General features: G+C 54.9%; 4 protein-coding genes and 4 non-coding genes across 18 annotated transcripts; 1 reads left to right on the forward strand and 7 right to left on the reverse strand.

Moving 5' to 3' along the window:
* The first annotated feature begins 714 nt into the window (after window positions 1–714).
* On the forward strand, window positions 715–8,155 carry LOC115803599 (transcription factor SOX-15-like). 8 transcript variants are annotated; one of them, XR_016388863.1, is made up of 4 exons: window positions 715–1,763; window positions 2,756–6,573; window positions 6,743–6,823; window positions 7,962–8,155. XR_016388863.1 is itself a non-coding variant. In XM_022595456.3 (2 exons), the coding sequence occupies exons 1-2, from the start codon at window positions 1,237–1,239 to the stop codon at window positions 2,550–2,552; spliced, it is 696 nt and encodes a 231-aa protein (XP_022451164.1). In that variant the 5' UTR covers window positions 737–1,236; the 3' UTR covers window positions 2,553–2,744. The 8 variants fall into 8 exon arrangements, 1 of the variants encoding a protein (XP_022451164.1); XR_016388862.1 differs by lacking the exon at window positions 6,743–6,823 and adding an exon at window positions 7,459–7,599; XR_016388864.1 differs by having other exon boundaries at window positions 2,756–6,549.
* LOC149744759 (mannose-P-dolichol utilization defect 1 protein) lies at window positions 2,767–6,238 on the reverse strand. 2 transcript variants are annotated; one of them, XM_089900430.1, is made up of 7 exons: window positions 6,098–6,229; window positions 4,865–4,930; window positions 4,544–4,676; window positions 4,125–4,210; window positions 3,887–4,005; window positions 3,612–3,722; window positions 3,347–3,472 (listed from the first exon to the last, which is right to left on the reverse strand). In XM_089900430.1, exons 1-7 carry the CDS (start codon window positions 6,198–6,200, stop codon window positions 3,347–3,349), a joined length of 744 nt encoding a protein of 247 aa, XP_089756556.1. In that variant the 5' UTR covers window positions 6,201–6,229. The 2 variants fall into 2 exon arrangements, with proteins under 2 accessions (XP_089756557.1, XP_089756556.1); XM_089900431.1 differs by lacking the exon at window positions 4,125–4,210 and having other exon boundaries at window positions 2,767–3,472; window positions 6,098–6,238.
* Window positions 8,066–10,282, reverse strand: LOC111185682 (macrosialin). Its single transcript, XM_089900429.1, has 6 exons — window positions 10,135–10,282; window positions 9,520–10,052; window positions 9,219–9,338; window positions 9,013–9,085; window positions 8,726–8,896; window positions 8,066–8,412 (listed from the first exon to the last, which is right to left on the reverse strand). Exons 1-6 carry the CDS (start codon window positions 10,181–10,183, stop codon window positions 8,279–8,281), a joined length of 1,080 nt encoding a protein of 359 aa, XP_089756555.1. The 5' UTR covers window positions 10,184–10,282; the 3' UTR covers window positions 8,066–8,278.
* Window positions 10,283–11,114: 832 nt separating this feature from the next.
* LOC111185792 (eukaryotic initiation factor 4A-I) lies at window positions 11,115–17,893 on the reverse strand. Of its 3 annotated transcripts, none has more exons than XM_022595710.3 (11): window positions 17,825–17,893; window positions 16,404–16,452; window positions 15,830–15,962; window positions 15,231–15,370; window positions 13,573–13,741; window positions 13,129–13,238; window positions 12,651–12,794; window positions 12,430–12,567; window positions 12,217–12,306; window positions 11,873–11,952; window positions 11,115–11,754 (listed from the first exon to the last, which is right to left on the reverse strand). In XM_022595710.3, the coding sequence occupies exons 1-11, from the start codon at window positions 17,845–17,847 to the stop codon at window positions 11,610–11,612; spliced, it is 1,221 nt and encodes a 406-aa protein (XP_022451418.1). In that variant the 5' UTR covers window positions 17,848–17,893; the 3' UTR covers window positions 11,115–11,609. The 3 variants fall into 3 exon arrangements, with proteins under 3 accessions (XP_022451418.1, XP_089756551.1, XP_089756553.1); XM_089900425.1 differs by lacking the exon at window positions 17,825–17,893 and adding an exon at window positions 17,159–17,483; XM_089900427.1 differs by lacking the exons at window positions 16,404–16,452; window positions 17,825–17,893 and adding an exon at window positions 16,253–16,392.
* Window positions 12,030–12,171, reverse strand: LOC115803621 (small nucleolar RNA SNORA67). Its single transcript, XR_004024377.1, has one exon. It is a non-coding gene; the product is annotated as a small nucleolar RNA SNORA67 (small nucleolar RNA).
* Window positions 13,329–13,469, reverse strand: LOC115803635 (small nucleolar RNA SNORD10). The gene has a single exon (XR_004024390.1). It is a non-coding gene; the product is annotated as a small nucleolar RNA SNORD10 (small nucleolar RNA).
* Window positions 14,788–14,932, reverse strand: LOC115803628 (small nucleolar RNA SNORA48). The gene has a single exon (XR_004024384.1). It is a non-coding gene; the product is annotated as a small nucleolar RNA SNORA48 (small nucleolar RNA).
* Window positions 15,661–15,795, reverse strand: LOC115803627 (small nucleolar RNA SNORA48). Its single transcript, XR_004024383.1, has one exon. It is a non-coding gene; the product is annotated as a small nucleolar RNA SNORA48 (small nucleolar RNA).
* Window positions 17,894–18,529: the final 636 nt, after the last annotated feature.

An 18,529-nucleotide genomic window follows, 5' to 3' on the forward strand; every position in this document is an offset into this window, starting at 1 on the left:
CAAGGCAGGCTGCTTAATCCGATTACCTGAGGCCTAGGGCTTGGGCTGGGCCTTGGGCAGAGTGGGGAGCAGGGTTCCCTCAAGACAGCCTCTGGGACCTAGGTGTCCAGCCCTCATTCCTGCTGGTTCTGTGCCCTGGATCCAGGCTTTTTCTCCAGCATCCACATCACTGACCTCACAGCCTTAGGGGTCATCCTGGGCTTCCTTGCTCCCTGCCTCCCAACTCTGAGGATTAGAAATAAAACATGCAGTGGAGAAACCTAGGTTTGGGGGCTATAGTGGGGAGGGTTTAAATTTTCTCACCTGGAAAGGGGTTGAATCACCACCCAAGCACCTCAGGAAACAAAAATGGCCTGCCTACCTCCTGACTGCCAGACTTTTTTGCCCCGGGCCAGGTTAGGGGTTTGAGGAGCAGGAGGCACCAGAAAAGAGTTTGGTTTGGATTGGGGGGTTGGGTGTCCTCACCTCCCTCCCAGCACAACTCTGAGCCTGAGGGCTTTTGATCACCAGATGCCTGATCCGTTGTGCAAAGGCATTGACTTTAAATTGCCAGTGCTTAAGAAGGGAGGGGTAGCTGTTCAGAGCCACTGGGGCTGGAAGGCCTGACTTGGGTCTTGGGTGGGGAGGAGGCGTGGTCCCCTGGGGGGGGGGAGTGTTGGGGGCTGGGAAGAACAGGACACCTGGTTGGCCTAAGGGAGGGGGAGGTTGGCGCCCTTCAGGAGGCGCGGTCGGCTGGGAGGGAGTAGGGAGGAGTCAGTCGTTAAAAGCAGTTCCCGGGCCTGGCGCACCCGGCAGCCACAGACGCTGAGGCCAGGTGAGAGAGGGCTGTGGCACTCGGGCTGTGCCTCCTGGCAGCTGCGGGACCCCAGAGCGCGAAGTTTTACCGCCTTCACCGAAGCCCGGGCCGGTGGCCGGCAGCTAGTAGGGGGAGCGAGGCAGGGTCGGGGACCCCGCGGCCACAAGGAAAGAGCACAGCCTATCCAAGACTGGGTACCGGACAGCGGATTTTGCGCTTGACTCCCCAAACGTGCCGGATTGATTGGTGGCAGGGGCTCCATTATAAGGACTCTGAACTTGGGGACGATATATATACCTTTTAAGAACACGAGTCTCTCTGTAACGACTCCGGACTAGGAAGGCACTTCCATTTTAAGGATACCGGGTTTGGGGAATCAACGTTTCGCTTTGGAGGGGAGGGCGTGTAAGACGCCCTCTTAAGGCTTCCCTTCACCCTCGATGGCGCTACCCGGCTCCTCACAGGCCTGGAGGCTGGAACCTCCCACTCCCACAGCCCCTAACTCCTCGTCCTCGGGCTCCCAGGAGCGGGAGGGCGCCGGGAGCCCAGTGGTCTCCGGGGGGCTTCCCTTGGAGAAGGTGAAACGGCCCATGAACGCGTTCATGGTGTGGAGCTCCGCCCAGCGCCGCCAGATGGCGCAGCAGAACCCAAAGATGCACAACTCGGAGATCTCCAAGCGTCTGGGCGCGCAGTGGAAGCTGCTGGGCGAGGACGAGAAGCGGCCCTTCGTGGAAGAGGCTAAGCGGCTCCGGGCCCGGCACCTGCGCGACTACCCCGACTACAAGTACCGGCCCCGGCGCAAGACCAAGAGCGCGGGCGCCGGGTCGCCCCACTTCGGCCAGGGAAGCGGCGGCGTGGCTGGCGGCGGGCCTGTCTGGGGGCCCGGGTACACGACCACCCAGGGGAGCAGAGGCTTTGGGTACCAGCCCCCCAACTACTCGACAGCCTACCTGCCTGGCGGTTACGGGTGAGTGCCCGGGGAGCGGAATGAGGACGTGCCCCCCGCCTGCATCCTGGGTGGGGGCGGATACCAGAGGGCCTGGCTGGCAGGGGCCCCGAGCCCACCCAAGAAGGGGACACACCCGGATAAGTTTGGGGGGCGCTCCGTGAAGGGTGGGAGAGTTCCGGGGAGCCAGGGTCTTTCTAGAGGACGTTTCCATCATAGTCTGTTGGTGGTGGCACCGCAGGAGCAGACCACAGTGCCCTGGATGTGACCGTGTTCTAGTTACCAGAATTTCCCGTTTCCCACCCCCGATTCTGGCCCTCGTGTGACCCAGCTTCCTCTCCCAGCCCCCGGGGCAAGGACAGGCCAAGCCCAGCTCTACCCCTTCCTGGCCTGCCGCCCCAAAAGAGGAAAACAGGCGCGCAGCACGCAAGCTCGCTCTTGAGCGTGCCCCAACACGGCTGCGGCGGCGCTGCTCTAAGCCGTCCTGGGGTCCGGTTCCAGGGATGGGTAGGTGGGTGACAAGTTATACTTGTCTGCGCAGAGCTGCTCAGGACCGCCCCCACATGCGAGCTGGGGACCCTCCTCGGCACCTCCAACTCAGGGGACCAAGTGCCTTCTAACCCCGGTGTTTCTCTTTGCAGCTCTTCCCACTGTAAACCGGAAGCCTCCTCGCCGTGCTCTCTCCCTCAGAGTAACCCAAGGTTCCAGGGGGAGCTGCTCCCCCCTTACAGCCCCTACCCACCCCCAGGCTCTCCCACTCTGTACAACCCTCCCCTCCCAGGGGCCCCCATGCCCCTAACCCACCTCTAACCCTCATGGACATGGACCTCCCAGAGAGGTTTCCATCCTCCTTTTCTACCCAGAAACACCCCAATACCACCACCACCATTCCCAGGCTGCAAACCCTGTTCTAGAACTGTGTTGGACCACAGTTCAGAGGAGGTGGGCAGTACCCCCCAAAGCCCTGAAAGCCAGTGGGAACAAAACAAGACAGTTTTTTTTTTTTTTTGTAGGCTGAACACAGTTTTGTACGATTACACCACGTCTCTGAGTCTTTATTGTACCATATCTGTTCGCCTTTACTGCAGCAGGAACCAGCAGTCTCCACTCCCTTCCGCCTGGACCTGCCAGAGCAGGAACCTCCACACCCCACCCTGGGGCCCTGCCTGAGTCAGTCATTCTTCTGTCCCCCTTCCCCCTTCCCCCACCAAGCACTGGGGTCCAGGAGACAGTCTGAGCCAGGGTGTGGGAGGGAGGAATCCACAAGCACCTATTCCCTTCCACTGTCCAGCCTCTGTCCTCTAGGGTCAGAAGGGAAGTGGGGAAATGGGGGGGACAGGGTAAGAGTTTTGCCCAGAATAGGCAAGTAGCTGGAAACTTCTGCAAAAGAAAGAATCTCAGCTAAATGATTAAATGTCAGCCCGTAAATCTCTTCCCCTATCGTTTCTAAGGATCTGGGTCAACCAAGCATTTCCACTAAAGCTGCAATTGCAGAAGAACAGGGAATGATTAAAAGTCACACCAGCAGACTGGTTCAGATGGGAAGGATCCCAAGGTTGGGTGGATGAATAGAAACATGGAATGTACTCCAGGAGCCAGCTCAACTACTGCTCCTTTTTCTTCTTGTGGGGAGCCTTTGCATTCCAGTAGAAGAGGAGCTGGGCAGCGATGAGGCCATTGCAGAGGGAAGAGACTACAAAGGTTCCAGCCATGAGGGGGTCTCCAGTTTCCTGGGTGAGAGACACGGCTAGGGTTACTCGTCAGCATAGCCAAAAAGGGCTCCAGAGAGGGAGCATCTTCAAGTCCATGGGGAGAGAGAGAAGTAAGGTGAGGTTATGGTGCCCTCTAGAGGGGAGGAGGTGCACTCACCTGAATGGAGGTGAAGATTCGGGCCAGGGAGCCCCCAAAGAGCAGAAAGACTGTGATGGCTGACAGCTGGCCCGTGTGCCCATTGCGGTAGTTGGTGGCTGCCTGGAGCAGCTGGGGAGGAGTTGAGACCCTTCGTTTTGTCACATGAATTTGTCCAATGTTCCCATGACATTTTTGCATTCCCCTCAGTCCAACACCCCCAAACTTTGGGTTTCCCCTCTGCTCCTCACCCAGTCCCCCTTCCCAACATCCTCTCCCTTGTTCCCAGCACCCACCCTTCCCACCACCACAGCAGGCATGTTGGAGGCCTGGAGCAGGGTGACTACAGCCTGGGGCGTCAGTGGTGAAAGCAGCACCAGCAGGACCAGGGCGGAGCACGCTAGGAAGGCAACACCTGGGAGACAAGGAGATAAGGAGTCCTCATCAACCTCTGAGTCTCTCAGCTTTCCCAGGCCTGCGTTCCCAGCAAGGCTCCCAACAGCTGCAGCCAGCTCCTGGCTCAATCCTCAGCACCTTTCACAGTCTGTCCTCTGTAGTGCAGGACCAGGAAGGCGATGGTGACTGTCTGGAGCATCAGGAACAGAGCTTCACCCCAAGAGCTGCAGAGTCAAGAGTTGGGGGGAAGAAACGTGGGCCTGGAAAGAGGCAGGGAAAGCCTCCATAGCCCATCCATCTTGGGGACCCAATTCTGATTATTCCCTGTCCTCCACAGCCCTGCTGGTTCCTTACCTCCTGCCTCCCGGCAGCCCCCACCCGCTTGACCCAGGATAGGAAACTGGGCATTCTTGGGATTCTCACCTCCTCTCATCACCATAGATGATGGCTAGAGTTCCAGAAAGGCTTAAGCTTTCCTGCCCTTTTACCTCCCTCACCCTAATCCTTACTAGAGTTGTGAGCATTTACCCTTGGAGATAAAGGGCGGGGCCCCTCACCTGAAGGGGAAGTTGTTGGTGATGCTGTAGACCATGGTCCCAGTCAACGCCATCAGCTCTAGCATTACCGACTGGAGACTCAACCCTTCCGCGCTCTTGGCTCCCAGGATTTTAAACACTTGGGGTAGTTTTACTGGAGAAAGAGGATGAAAAGGGCAGGGCTGAGGGGCTGACATCCCTTGGGAGCGCAGCACGACAGCTACAGAGCAGACTGGGAGGCATGTTAGCCCCGCTTCTGGTTAAGGGACCCAACCAGTTCATGGCATCTTAGCACTCCACCCACCTCCCAACAACAGGAAGGGAAGATGATAAGAAACATACCCAGAAGTGAGCCAGCCACAATGCCCAGCCCCAGGCCTTTGCTGAGGAGAATCTTGAGGCAGGGAACTAAGAAGAGAAAAAGAGGTAAGCAGAGATGACACTTATGGAACCCAAGCCAGGGGTTCCAGGAGGCAGCTCAGGCCTAAAGGCTTGAAGTGCTTCTTAAGACCTTGACATACCCACACAAAGGAAGCCTTGGGTGGTCTGGAGGCAGGTGAAAAAGGCCTAGTTCTTCCTACTCCAAATCATATCACGTTCAGACAAGGTGGCTTTCCAAAACGGCTTTTACCATTCCTTTTTTCTGACCCAACCTTCCATTCCCTGCCATCACATCTAAACTCCTTGATCTGACTTCCAAACCTCTCCCTTGCTTCCCTGTATAGAGCTGAGCAATGCCCAAGAGTCCTCTGATCCTTTATTCCCCGCCTCTGAGCCACTAGGCAATCCACTTCACATGTCTTCTTTCTCCAAGGATAGGTTTCCTCTGTATCACTCATTCCTGAACACTGTCTCTGACCCCTACTCAGGGACTTGACCCTTCCAGGGCTTGCTTTTATGCTCTAGCCACCGACATCTTCTCTAGCCTTGAAGCCCTATCCGCAAGGTGCCTGGCCCAGTAGTAGTCAGATTCTCGTGGGTCCTGAACGCGGCTAAAACATTGTCCCGGGAGCACAACTGGGGTACCAAGAACTGACGGGGGCAGACCGCGAAGGCTTCCCTAAAGGTCTGACGTCAGAAGCAGGTTTTGCTCTGGCGTCGCCTCGTAGATAGAAGGAGGAAGGCAGACAATTTAATTCCAAAATTCGACCATGAGCAAACGTGGAAGCTGGAAGGAAAGCCACTGGGATGGCAGGATTCTTGGGGGAGCCGCAGAAGGCCTGGATTCATCAGAGGCTTTGAATCAAGTGTAACCTTGCTCCTGAAGGTATAGAGATCTATTACAGGCTGGAACGATCTAATCAGATTTTAAACTTTGTTTTGTAAAATTTGAGTCTTTTCGTCTTTCACCGTCGCTAAACCAAAGAACTACTCCCACCCGGCGACTCCCCTCTCTCGCTCAAATATGGAGTCCTCCCTCTACGGAGCCCGAGACATATCCGCCCCTCTCAGAAGCGACTTCCGCCCCGCGCGCCGTGGCAGCTGTCATTGCTGTCACTTAGTCCGCACTCACGCCCCATTTACGGCCGGAGAGCTCTGAAGCACAATTTTGACCGGATGCCGAATAAAACTCACCGTGAAGCAAGTCCCACTGGATGAAAATTTGGTCGTAGCATTTCTCAGGTAAAAGAATCGGCACCAGCACCCGTTTGAGCGGCCCGTCTACCTCGGTCGCCATATTGAAAGGCTAGCTTCCGCCAACCCCTCAAACCGCCATTGACTTACGGTGCGCATGCGCGCTCTGGGCACTCCGCCTCCCGTCTTCTCGCGATTAAACAGGGCTGCTGCTCCTGCCTTACTCCATCCCACCTTCGTTCGCGTAACATAGGTCTCGCCCGGAGAGCACGTTTTTGGACGCGCCCACCCTGCTGCTCGAATTTTAACGCGTGCCAAAGCTGTACGCCTGCGCAGTTCCATCATTCGCGCCTTTGTTTACGCTTCCGCTTCGGCAGCAAGATTTATCCTCCAGCCTTTCTCCGCTCCTCCTGCTCGGCGCCATCTTGTCTTCTTCCAGCTGACTTTACATTGTACGAGGTTGAGACAGAAGGAGCGTGAGTCTCCAAAATGGCGTTGGGCGGGGGGGGGGGCGGGGGGGAGGTTCTGTAGCGTTCTCTCTCGCGTGCTCTCGGCGTCTCCGGAGGACACGGCACCGACGGGAGGGGCACAGTCTGAGCCAGGCATCCCTCCTTAGGCGCCGAGCCCATGCTGCTTTCTCCTCAGGTTCGCCCAGGCCTTCGCAGATGGGTGCGCCAGCAACTGCTGGGCCGGGACAGTGAAGCAGAGGAGGGGGAGGTGGGGAAGGTGAGCCCAGTTTCGGGGGACTGCAACGCCTTTAACCCCCGTGCGGGCCCAGCCCTGGCCGCCCCTGTGAAACGAGGGCCCTGGGGTTCCCTCTCACCCCACTGGCCCGAGGGCGCCACCTCTAGGCCAAGGCCCGCTCCTCGGCCTCCTGTGACCGCGTGCTGAGCCAGGGCTTGGGCTGGGCGGAGGGGGCCTAGCAGCTAGCCTTGGGAAAGGGCATCTTGGATTACGCGGCGGGAGCGATGCGCTCTGCCCCCCAGTGCCGGGACACCAGCTCTCGGCCATCTCGGTGGAGATGGGCCTGGCCATCACGCTCTGTTGGCTGGGCGCCTGCTGGGAGTACCACACCCTTTGGGGACTCCCGCACCACAGTCAGCAAGGTCATAACGGGGCGTCGGCGAGGCGGTGGTGTGGTGGTTTGGTCCCTGCCACGTGCTGCCCTCAGAGGGCTGGGTCTGCAGGTCCTGGCGGCTGCTTTCTGTAGCCGTACACGGCTGCTACAACTGGAAGGGTCCCATTCTGGCCCCGGGGATGCTCATAGTTGATTGTAAAGGGTCTGGCACTTGTTGGTCGGGGAGGTCCTTTGAAGAATCTGGATTCAGGTTGCCTTGGGGGGTGCCATCCACCACCACTAGGTGCGCCACCACCAGGGACTTCAGGGTTGGCTCCGCGGGTCGCCCAGGCTGGAGGCATGTTGTTCCCAGGAGCATAGAGGGTGATCGTATGTGGAGTTCACAGTACGCATTGCTCCCGTGGTTGATGAAAACCCTTTGCAGGTGAGATAGGAGCATCCCAGGTGCGGGAAGAGTTTAATCCAGGCTGTTCGCTAGGCCTGGGCACACTGGGTAGGGCAGGGCATTTGAAACGGAGCAGGGCAGGGCTGTGACCTTCCCACCCACACTCATTGCTTTTGCTGCCTACTTTGCCTGTAACTGTAATATGAAGGTTGGAAAGAAGGCTGCTGGGATGGGTGGCTCCACTGGATTGGAGGAGAGAGGGAACTGGAGCCAGCCAGGGGCCCCAGAAGAAGAGGAGGAAGGGAGGCGAAGCCGATTCGACACCAGCTGTGTCAGGCTTCGAAGGATGAACCCGTGAGGGCATTGGGCCACACAGTGACATTTTCATCCCTCCTCACCAGCTGTTCCTGGCTCCCCAAGACTCAACCATGGAAGGTACAGAAAGGTGTGTGACAAGAAACTCATGGCTTTTAATCCTGGCAGGAAGGACAAGGAAAACCAAGGATAAAGATTTGATCAAGTTTTACTATTTTCCCACTGGAGATGGGGGAGGGGGAATCAGTCATATTTAATAAACAGCGCTCTTCTCATCCCTCCCGATTGCATTATCTCGACTTTTGTTCATCAAGACAGGGAAGGAAGATAACTTTGTCTCTGAGTCAGTTGCGTGGTGAGAAATGAGGGCACCTCCTGGTGCCCTGGCTGTTGGGACAAATGCTCAGAGGGGCTGGTAAGTGGGTGGGCGTCTCCGGACGATGCAGAAGGTAACAAGCACCAGGGTGAGGAGGCCGAGTAAGATCAGGCCAATGATGAGAGGCAGCAAGAATGATCGGTCACTGGGGCAAGAGAAACCTGGCGGAAAGATAGGGCAAGTAGGCATCACAACGGTGGTGGTTGGAATAAAGGTGGAAGGAGGGAGGAGGGAATGTGGAATGTTGGGAAGCAGGAGATTGGTGAGGGGCTGGCTCACCTAGAGGACTCAGAGCAAAAAAAAAAAGGGGGAGCCTGGGTGGAGTCTTATAGAAGAGGGGAGGACAGTTACCCCTAGCTCTGACAAGCTTGAGAGGGGGAGGAAATTTGGGGGTGCAGGAAGGGAGATTATAGGCCTGGGGGGAGGGCTTTCAGTGCAGTGGGAAAATTCTGGGAGGGAAGGAATAGGTCTTACTTGGTCCAAAGGCCCCTGTGGGGGGCAGCTGAGCAGCTTGTAGCTTCAGGGAGAGCAGGTCCAGGTGGAAAGCTGGTGAAAGAATGACGCTTGCATTTCTGCAACTGAAGCTCTGGCCCAGAGGGGTTTGGAGATCTCGAAGGGATGAATTCTGAACAGAGAATATCCACTCTGAAAGAACGAGGAAGGGTCAGCTCCATAGCCACATCCCCACCATACCCCCAGCCTAGGTCCCTTCAGGAGCCCAGACATCTAGTGCAAGTGATGAGAAAGGGAAGGTTACTCACGTGATGCCTGGGGGAAGGACACGTTGTACTCCACAGTCACATGGTTCAGGTAGACGGTGCTCTGCAGTGGCTCCTGGGGAGGTGACCAGGAAGACTCAGGGCAGCAGGGGAGAGTGGCATCCAGGTACACGGAGTAAGGAGTGCGGCAAGAAGTTGGTAGGGGTAGGGCACTTGGAGGGTGAGAGTGAGGGATGAGGGTTAAGTACCTGCTTGAATCCAAAGCTGAGCTGTCCATAGGGGAATGAGAGGAGCAAGTGGGGATGAGTACCCTCACAGCCCCCTTGGGCCTTGGTTTTGTTGGGGTTCAGAACAGAGATTCCCCAGGCCTGCGGAAGTTAAAAGACGAGAGAGGGTCACAAGACTACACAGCTGTGCCGTCCAAGGTTCCCTGTTCCCTTTGTCTCCACCCTGTATTCGTCTACTTCTTTACTTCCTCCTTCCCTTCTGAACCGTAGCGGAAGGCCTCATCCCCTTCCCCTTATGTCCTCTATTGTTGTTTGGCTTTACCTCTCCTCCATCCTGGGTTGGGTACAGAACTCGAATCTGAATCTGGGCTTGGAGCCGGACGCAGGGCTGGAAACCGTTAGTCCAAATGTAGTCTCCTATCGCCTCCTTGGAGCCTGGGCTAGGACTTGGAGAGGGTGGAGGTGGTCCTGGGCAGGGGGATCTGGTGGAGGGTCCTGGGCGGGGGGATCTGGTGGAGGGTCCTGGGCGGGGGGATCTGGTGGAGGGTCCTGGGCTGGTGGCAGTGCTGTTGCTTGTTGGATGAACTGTGGCATTTCCGTGACTGGTGGTGGTAGCAGGATGGTGAGTGGCTGTTGAAGACTCGTGGCTGGTGGTACCTGTGGTGGTAGTTTTATGAGTGGTGGTAGTTTTATGAGTGGTGGTAGCCGTGTAAGTGGTCGTTCTGTGGCTCTTGGTCGTTCTGTGGCTGGTTGTTCCAGGGCTTGTTGTGCTTTCTGTAGCTGTAGGTGTCACCGTGAAGGATGGCAGCAGAGTGGCCGATTTTTTATGAGGACAGTCATTCGCTGTCCCCTGGGCTTTCAGAGGAAACACTGGTTAGCAACCCAGGGGCAGGCTCCTTCCCAGGGGCCCCCTCCCCTTTGTCCCCTTTCTCCTTACCTGCTAGTAGACCCAGCAAGGCCCCAGAGAAGAGCACAGCCAACCTCATGACAGAACAGCCTCCACCCAGAGTCCAGCTTGGTTCTGTGTCGGTACCAGCTGCCTGCCTGCTCAATCAACCCTATACCCTCTGCCTTCAGTTCTTTTGGAAAAAGAGGAAATCAATCTTTGACTTCCTGTAACTGAGGTAACCCAACCCCCAGCCTGACTCAGGCACCTCAGCCCCAGTCACCAATCTCTTAGTCATTAAAATTTTGTCATTGAGTTAGACGATTGGCCCTGGTGTCACCGAAGTAGGGGCCGTCAGCAACATGTGTCATGTAGATAGTGAGATGGAGTTTTGGGTAAGTGGATCCTTGGGGATTCATTTGTCTGCCTCAGCAAAACATGCTTAGTGGTTGTGACAAGTGATTATGGAGCCAGCAGCCCCTCCCTGTCACAGTTCAATAGGATGTAAAACTTGAACGTTTCTTTCTACTCCCTTTCCTCTCCGTCTGTTGCTTCCTCTTTTTTTTTTTTAATTATTTTTTGCTGTGTTGGGTCTTCGTTTCTCTGCGAGGGCTTTCTCTAGTTGTGGCAAGCGGGGGCCACTCTTTCATTGAGGTGCATGGGCCTCTCTCATTGTGGAGCATGGGCTCCAGATGCGCAGGCTCAGTAATTGTGGCTCACAGGCCTAGTTGCTCCGCAGCATGTGGGATCTTCCAGGATCTTCCCAGACCAGGGCTCGAACCTGTATCCCCTGCATTGGCAGGCAGATTCTCTACTGCTGCGCCACCAGGGAAGCCCTGTTGCTTCCTCTTTGCTGAGGCATGTGAGGTACTTACCATGGTCTTTGCCCAGCCCCTTCCAGAAAGGTCATATTATCCAGTTAACACTACCATTTTCCAGTCAACAACAAAAAAAGCTCAACAGAAGGGAGTAGAGCTGTACCCAGTAGCAGATGGGAGGGAAAGGGAGGTAAGAAATGACGAGCCGAGGCAGGCAGTTTCCAAGTCATTTTATTCAGAATTTTGTCTTTGTTTCCTGAATCAATAAATACTATACAAAACAATGTAAAAATGGCTACCATTTTCTCTCCCTTACTCCCCCCACCTGGGGACAACCCCCTGGGCCACCTAACTCCTCAGGGGTTCTCCCTCCAGATTTGGTCCAGCAAATGAGGTGGACTGAATCATTTTCAGAGGAATTCAGGTGGGGTGGGGAGAGCCTCTGGGGTTTGGAGGTTGACTAGGTTAGGGAAGTGGATTAGTGTTTTTGGGAGAAGAGACGGCGCCTACCCCAAAGAAAAGGGTGTCTAAAATGTTCACGGTTCCTTCTTTTGCCTCAAAAAGTGACATTTATTCAAAGAAAAAAAAAAAAGAAAAAAATGACAAGATGTCCATCCCTTGACTCCCTTCCCTCCCCCCTCCTGCTGCTCCTCAGCGCCCCCCCAAGGACTGAGCCCTGGCTGGGGCTAGGTAGCAGAACAGCCCCTCTCAGATGAGGTCAGCAACATTGAGGGGCATCTCCTCAATGGAGGTGTTGTAGAAGGTCTCAATGTCTCGAAGAGTCCTCTTGTCTTCTTCTGTCACCATGTTAATAGCCACACCCTTACGACCAAAACGGCCACCTCGACCGATTCTGGAAAACAAGGACACCTTAGAATAAGTGAGGATTAAAGATTAAATAAGACGCTTCCGTGCAGGGAGGATTGGGCAGGAGGGGGCTGGGCTGGTTAACAGTCCAGATCTGCATTTACCTGTGGATGTAGTTTTCCCTGTTGGTGGGGAGGTCATAGTTGATGACTAAGGAAACCTGCTGCACATCGATGCCTCTGGCCTATGTCCAGAGAAAAGGCAGCTTCAGTGTGTGAATGAGAGGACACCCTAAGTCTATGCAGAAAGAGACTTAAGCATACATGTAGGCAGCCAAAGGAAGGCAAGGAAACAAACATCCCCTCTCCCCAGAAACCAGAGGCGTGCCAGATTTTATTCCAAGTTGCTACTTTCCTGAAGAGGGGCACTAGCAGGCCCCTTGGAAGAGGGAATCACCTTGGATTCTCCCATCTTCCTTCCCCTCTTGTCCAAATGCCCTTTTACTTACCAGTAGGTCAGTGGTAATCAATACTCTGCTAGAGCCAGAGCGGAACTCCCTCATGATAACGTCTCGTTCTTTTTGGTCCATATCTCCATGCTAGAACAGGAAATAGAATGGTGTAACGGTGTTACAAGTAGGTGCGTTGGTTCTGAGAGAACTGACTGTGAGTAGGACCCTGACATGTGACTCTGCTGGTAAAACAAGGTGGAGAAACCTCACCATGGCAGAGACGGTGAAGTCTCGGGCATGCATTTTCTCAGTGAGCCAATCCACCTTCCTTCGGGTGTTGATGAAGATGACTGCCTGGGTGATGGTCAGGGTTTCATACAAGTCACACAGTGTGTCCAGCTTCCACTCCTGGTGGGGTGGTGGGAGGAGATCAGTCAGGGGCTATACCCAACAACTTACCACCAGGCCCGCCTCCTGCACTGGGCCCCCACCTCTCGTTCCACATTGATGTAGAATTGGCGGATACCCTCCAGCGTCAACTCTTCTTTCTTGACAAGAATCCTAATTGGGTCCCTCATGAACTTCTTGGTCACCTCAAGCACATCGGAAGGCATTGTAGCTGACAGCAAAACCACCTAATGGGAAAAAAGAGCAGTCTCAGGGTAGGGGATACTCCAGAACCCCATGGTTCCCCTGGCACTTTTGGGTTTTTTACATGTCTGGATATCATCCAAGATTTTTTTTTTTTTTAACTTTTTGGCCACAACACGTGGCATGTAGGATCTTAGTTCCCTGAGCAGGGATCGAATCCATACCCCCGTGCATTGGAAGTGCCGGGTCTTAACCCCTGGACTGCCAGGGAAGTCCCTCCTTTGGCACTTGATAATGCTCCATCATCACCCCAAGCACACCACAACCTACACAAAGCAACTGTCAGCCATGCGCGCAAGACGCCAATGTCCTCCTCACCTGGGTGTTGCTATTGAGCTTTTGGAATATGTCATAGATCTGGTCCTTGAACCCACGGCTTAACATTTCATCAGCTTCATCCAGTACAAACATCTTGATGTATTTGGGAGCTGCAGAAAGAAAAACACCAACAGGTAGTTACCAGAGAAATGTGAACTACCCCTAACTTTCCCAATAAAAAAAACAGGGACAGGCGGTCTGCTCTCAGAAGACAAAGACTGATCCTCTGCCTGGGACCCCCTTGCCAGGCCAGACAATAGCCCTGGGAAGTAGAACACTACATGGGCTGAGATGACAGGGAAGCCAGGCTCAGATGACACGCATGGGGTTCATCACAGAGCAACTCTCAGAGGATATCATTGGGAATCAAATTGTGGCCACGTTAAGAAACTGGAAAAGCATGTATAGGAAGTGACCCAGAGAGCTAGAAAATTGTACACTCACACAAGTATCTCCGGTTAAGCATGTCGAACACACGGCCTGGGGTACCCACGATGATATGGGGAGCTTCCATCTGCAGCTTCTGCACCTCGGCACGCACATTGGTACCCCCAATGCAGGCATGGCACGAGGCACCCATGTAATCTCCTAAGGCCATAACTACCTTCTGTATCTGAACCAGAAAAACATAAGTGCTTATATATTAGCTACAACTGCCGGGCACCATTTTAAGTGCTATGTATTTTATTCTTTCCAGCTCTGAGACAAACACTATTAAGCTCACTTCTTTTTTTTTTTTTTGCGGTACGCGGGCCTCTCACTGTTGCGGCCTCTCCCGTTGCGGAGCACAGGCTCCGGATGCGCAGGCTCAGCGGCCATGGTTCACAGGGCCCAGCCGCTCCGCGGCATGTGCGATCTTCCCAGACCGGGGCACGAACCCGTGTCCCCTGCATCGGCAGGCGGACTCTCAGCCACTGCGCCACCAGGGAAGCCCCCTAAGCTCACTTCTTAAGCAATAAACAGGTAGGTTAAACAATCTAAGATTAGACTGCTGATAAGTGGCAGTCTCAGAATTTGAACTCAGTCTGGCTCCTGAATGTACACACTGATTCACAATAATGGCCCCCTGAAACAACTTCAATATGGCTTCTTAACCAATTAGACCTCACAGCTTTCTGTAAGTCATCAACTGTGACCCATTTATTCAATGGGTCACAGCAATTAGTTTTATGTGTGGAATGACATCTATGTATTGTTGTACTCCTGCCTACATTGGCTGGCATGTTCACTCTTTTTTTTTTTTGCGGTACACGGGCCTCTCACTGTTGTGGCCTCGCGTTGCGGAGCACACGCTCTGGACGCGCAGGCTCAGCGGCCATGGCTCACGGGCCCAGCCGCTCCACGGCATGTGGGATCTTCCCGGACCGGGGCACGAACCTGTGTCCCCTGCATCGGCAGGCGGACTCTCAACCACTGCGCCACCAGGGAAGCCCGGCATGTTCACTCTTAAAGCATGTTCTAAACGTTAAGGGCCCTCGAGTGGAGCTCTACTGTAACTTCTTGCTTACACTGCCTTTGTTCAGAAGTTAGGCACAGAATGACCATGATACCTCCGCAGGACACTGTAAGAATACATTCCCCTAAACTCAGTAATCAACTTATGAGACAAGTGTTTCTGATCTTTTTCCCCTCCAAGACCCAGGAAAATAGCCCAACATTTTATGTGCCCCAGCCATGAAACAGCTCTGGCCACCAACCCAGGCATCAAGCTATGATGAAGAAAGGACTAGACATCTGCTTTGCCCCTGACTGATACAAGAGCACCACCACCAATCAGGTGTCTCTTTGCCCATTGCCAGGGGGTTTTCTTCATAGAACAGCCAAACTTGCCCAGCCAGCCAGGCTCCACCCAGCAGCCTTCCCCGTCTGACTCAGGAAATGGGTGGAGTAAGGGATGCTTACAGTGTTTGGTGAGGAAAAAGCTTACAACTAACCTACTAAGTCTTGAAACATAAAAGTCGTCAACTGACTTTATATCATCTCTTTTCCCCATACTTCAGTTCTTCCAAAAGTGGTAGGAGTTGGAGCACGTAACTTCTGATTTCTGGTTTATGTTAACCACTTGCTAAATAAGTCCTTCAGGGGAAGAATGGTAAACTCACCTGCTGAGCCAACTCTCTAGTGGGTGCCAGGACCAAGGCCTGGGTGGCCTTTAGATCCAATTCAATCTGCTGCAAAATTGATATGGCAAAAGTGGCCGTTTTCCCAGTCCCAGATTGGGCTTGAGCGATCACATCATAACCTAAACACAAATTAGGAGAGAAATTTTATATGGTAGAAAGCATTCTTTGGACTCGTGAGACATTCAACAGCCCTGCTGAATGAGATTAGTAAGCAACCAATAGACATATGTGCCCAGCAATAAGTACTTCAGACTCTACATGACAACACAGTATCCAAACAAGAAGAGATCTGGACAATCAGGCCAGGTTTCAGCCATTTAGTACTGCACAAAATTGGGCTAGAAATACAGCTGTAAATAGCCAGCATGATCTGGCTAAAACACTACCTTGTTGAAATTAAACCAGCAATCCATGTTTCCAGGGCATGAACCAGACATGGGCACAAACCAAAAGCCAAGCTGGGATAAACAAGGAGTTACTTTGTCCCTGGCTGATATGAGACAGGCACCACCAACCGGGCACCACTCTACCCAGGCCAGGGACAGTCCAGAACTTGTTCTGGGGCAGAAGGGTCTTACCCTTGATACAAGGAAGAATGGCTCGCTGCTGGATGGCAGAGGGCTTCTCAAAACCATAGGCGTAGATGCCACGGAGGAGTGACTCAGAAAGGTTCATGTCATCAAAGCTGTCAACAATCTCATTCCAGTTACTCTGTAGAAAACAAATTCAAGTAGGAGAAATAGGGCTGTGCTCTTACATTGGAGTAAACAGGACCTGGTGCCTGCACCAGCTTCAGAGCCCACAACCTCTCTTCTCCCCATGGAAGCCAGATGGTTGATGGTTCTACATGACCTGGGAAACCGCCCTAAGGGGCCAGCCCACTTGTAAACAGTGAACCTAGATGTTGTAGAAAGAACAGCATCTGAGTGACATGTTTTAAACACACTTTAAAATCTTTAAACAAATTTCTGCAAGAGAGTTAAGGTGTCGTGTCTAACTACCTGGAAGTTTTATGTTACGTAGTACAGCTGAATCCTGGGTTTCAATCACTGGTGTATTCACTAAACCACCACTTCAAAAGCCAAAGAACAATGCTAGTGGCACTGCTTTTGCCAGAGTTAAAGGATAATGGTGGGAGGGGTCCAACCTCACCTCGATGACGCCTTCGGGCTCCATCCCATCGGGGCCATTGTCTCTAGATCTGTCGATTTAAAAATACAGTATGTAGAAATCCTGACAACCAGCCTCTTCCTAGCAGCAAACCAACTTTGCATGATGCCATCAGCCTTCACTTCCTAGTCCAAGCCCCACGTGTTCCCAAAAAAACATAATAGTTATTTTACAACTGAGTCAGGCCCCATCTCGGGAGCGGCTCAAGTCAAGCCGACCCCGACATGATAGAGTAACCTTCCTAGAAGACCCAGAAGCTGGAAGGAACCAATCTGCGCTTAAGGGGCGCGGAGGTGGTGCCTGCCTCCGGGCCCACGTGTCCTGAGCCTGACGCTCCAAGCCCAAACGCGTGCACCTCCCACCGTGGCCCCTGCCCGCCGGAAGTCCCGCCCTCTCCTCCCCAGATGCCAGGGTAGGACATCCCCTTCCCCCCACGTCATGCAGCCCGCGCCCTCCCCCACTCCCTCGAGCCCATCTCCCCCCCTCGCAGTGCCCGGATGTGGGAGGCCGCGGGCGGTGGCGGCCTCGCGCACAATGAGCCCCAGCCAAGCTAGCAAAGGGGGAGATTGCACAACACTTAGAAACGAAGCTGACTGGGGGAGGGGAACACCTCGGGACGCCATGTGCTTGCTCCCTCGACCACTCGGCGGCGTCCCCCCACCCCACCCCGGAACAAACCACATCCCGCCCGCCCCGTCGCGAAATGGCGTCGCCCTCCCATACCTCAGGCCGCTCACCCCCGAAGGAAAGTGGACCTGACCATCCGCAGTTTGCCCATTGCCCGGCTTGTGCGGCAAAATGGACCCGCCCGCCCGGCGCCGGGTGGGCTCCTGGTGCCTCACGCGGCCGCTCCTCGGGGTTAGGGTCGGTCCTGGCCGTCAAGAAAACCAGCACACAGAACGGCCGGCTTCTTCTCCCCCGACCCACAGCTCCACGCGACTCAGCGACTGGATCTGAGGACGCAGGCACCCCCGCCTTCGGCGAGTGGTACCGTCAGAATCCTCCAGAATCCCGATCGCGCGAGCCCTCCGGCAGTGAGGCAACCGGGCCGGCGGCTCCAGGCCACGCACGGTCGCCTCTACCTCTCTTTCCCACGCCAGGCTGCCACCTCGCCGCCCGACTCAACGCCGGGGCTTCGCGCACCTCGTCGGTCGAGCCCTCGTAGCGCACCTCGCGCGCCGAGCCCCGAAACCTGGGCCGTCCTCGGCCTCTACCTAAGCCCTGGCGGCAACGTCGGCCGTGGACCCGCCCCTCACCGCCCCCCCCCGCCCACGGGTGCTCCCGGCTTGCTCGCCCCGCAACCCTGGGGGGTCTAGGGCGGTGGACCTCAGCTTCCCCCGGCGGGGTCCTCGGAAGGGAGAGCAGGGTAAGTAGCCACTAGCTCTTGCAAATGTCTTTCTTACCGGGAATCCTGACTCGCAGACATGATCCTTAGAAACTAGGGCGGAGTGCCCGCCTATCGACAACTTATAGGGAGCCCAACCCCGCCCCAGCCATCGCATTGGCTTGGTCTCCTCGGCTCCGCCTGCCGCCGCTCAGCAACCCGGCGTGACGTTCATTCGTCGGCGCTCTGGCATGCAACCACCATTGGATAGCTTGAGTGCCTATCACGGTGAAGGCCCGCCCCGCGGCCTCATTGGCTAAAGGACCCGCCTTTCTTGCCGGTACGGAAGTGACATACAGGACTCAGGCCTCGAGGCCTGGCAGCCATCTTGGTGCCCTGCACCCATACACGTGCGGAGGCGAGTGCCCTGGTCATGTGGCCTAGCAGACCCTATCACGCAAGGGGGGCGAGGTTTCAGCCTCCAGGGACTTCCGGGCTCCCGGGAGCAGCACTTCCTTCTACCTCTGCTCCAGGTCTCCACTGGACCCACATTTTATTTTGTTCTCTCCTGCAGCAAAGATAAATCGGACACCAACTCCGAATGTACAGGGATAATGGAATCAAGGGCCATACCCCCGGGCTGGAAGGAGAAAGGATGAAGGAACTGACGTAACGGGCTTAAGAGCATTTGGGGTTGCTGTCATGAATCTTGGTGGGCTCCCTTAAGTATGCTGTTTTCCCAACTTCAGCACCTCTCAAGCTCCCGTATTTTTGAGGCTTACCT

Source organism: Delphinapterus leucas, chromosome 19, assembly GCF_059928025.1.
Source record: "Delphinapterus leucas isolate spDelLeu-1000000601 "Yukka" chromosome 19, BTC_Dleu_Yukka2, whole genome shotgun sequence".
NCBI classification, from domain to species: Eukaryota; Metazoa; Chordata; class Mammalia; order Artiodactyla; family Monodontidae; genus Delphinapterus; species Delphinapterus leucas.

Excerpts from the sequence above, each read along its gene's own strand:
- LOC115803599 (XM_022595456.3), top strand. The coding sequence starts at position 1,237 with ATGGCGCTACCCGGCTCCTCACAGGCCTGGAGGCTGGAACCTCCCACT. Across the intron at positions 1,764-2,383 it reads TACCTGCCTGGCGGTTACGG|CTCTTCCCACTGTAAACCGG; the intron begins GTGAGTGCCCGG and ends TTCTCTTTGCAG.
- LOC149744759 (XM_089900431.1), bottom strand. The coding sequence starts at position 6,200 with ATGGCGACCGAGGTAGACGGGCCGCTCAAACGGGTGCTGGTGCCGATT. Across the intron at positions 4,677-4,864 it reads TGTGGCTGGCTCACTTCTGG|TAAAACTACCCCAAGTGTTT; the intron begins GTATGTTTCTTA and ends CTCTTTCTCCAG. Across the intron at positions 3,473-3,611 it reads GAATCTTCACCTCCATTCAG|GAAACTGGAGACCCCCTCAT; the intron begins GTGAGTGCACCT and ends TCTCTCACCCAG.
- LOC111185682 (XM_089900429.1), bottom strand. The coding sequence starts at position 10,183 with ATGAGGTTGGCTGTGCTCTTCTCTGGGGCCTTGCTGGGTCTACTAGCA. Across the intron at positions 10,053-10,134 it reads CTTGCTGGGTCTACTAGCAG|CCCAGGGGACAGCGAATGAC; the intron begins GTAAGGAGAAAG and ends TTCCTCTGAAAG. Across the intron at positions 8,897-9,012 it reads GTCCTTCCCCCAGGCATCAC|AGTGGATATTCTCTGTTCAG; the intron begins GTGAGTAACCTT and ends TCGTTCTTTCAG.
- LOC111185792 (XM_089900425.1), bottom strand. The coding sequence starts at position 17,199 with ATGGGCAAACTGCGGATGGTCAGGTCCACTTTCCTTCGGGG. Across the intron at positions 15,963-16,403 it reads AGCCCGAAGGCGTCATCGAG|AGTAACTGGAATGAGATTGT; the intron begins GTGAGGTTGGAC and ends TGTTTTCTACAG. Across the intron at positions 12,795-13,128 it reads AGCTCAATAGCAACACCCAG|GTGGTTTTGCTGTCAGCTAC; the intron begins GTGAGGAGGACA and ends TTTTCCCATTAG.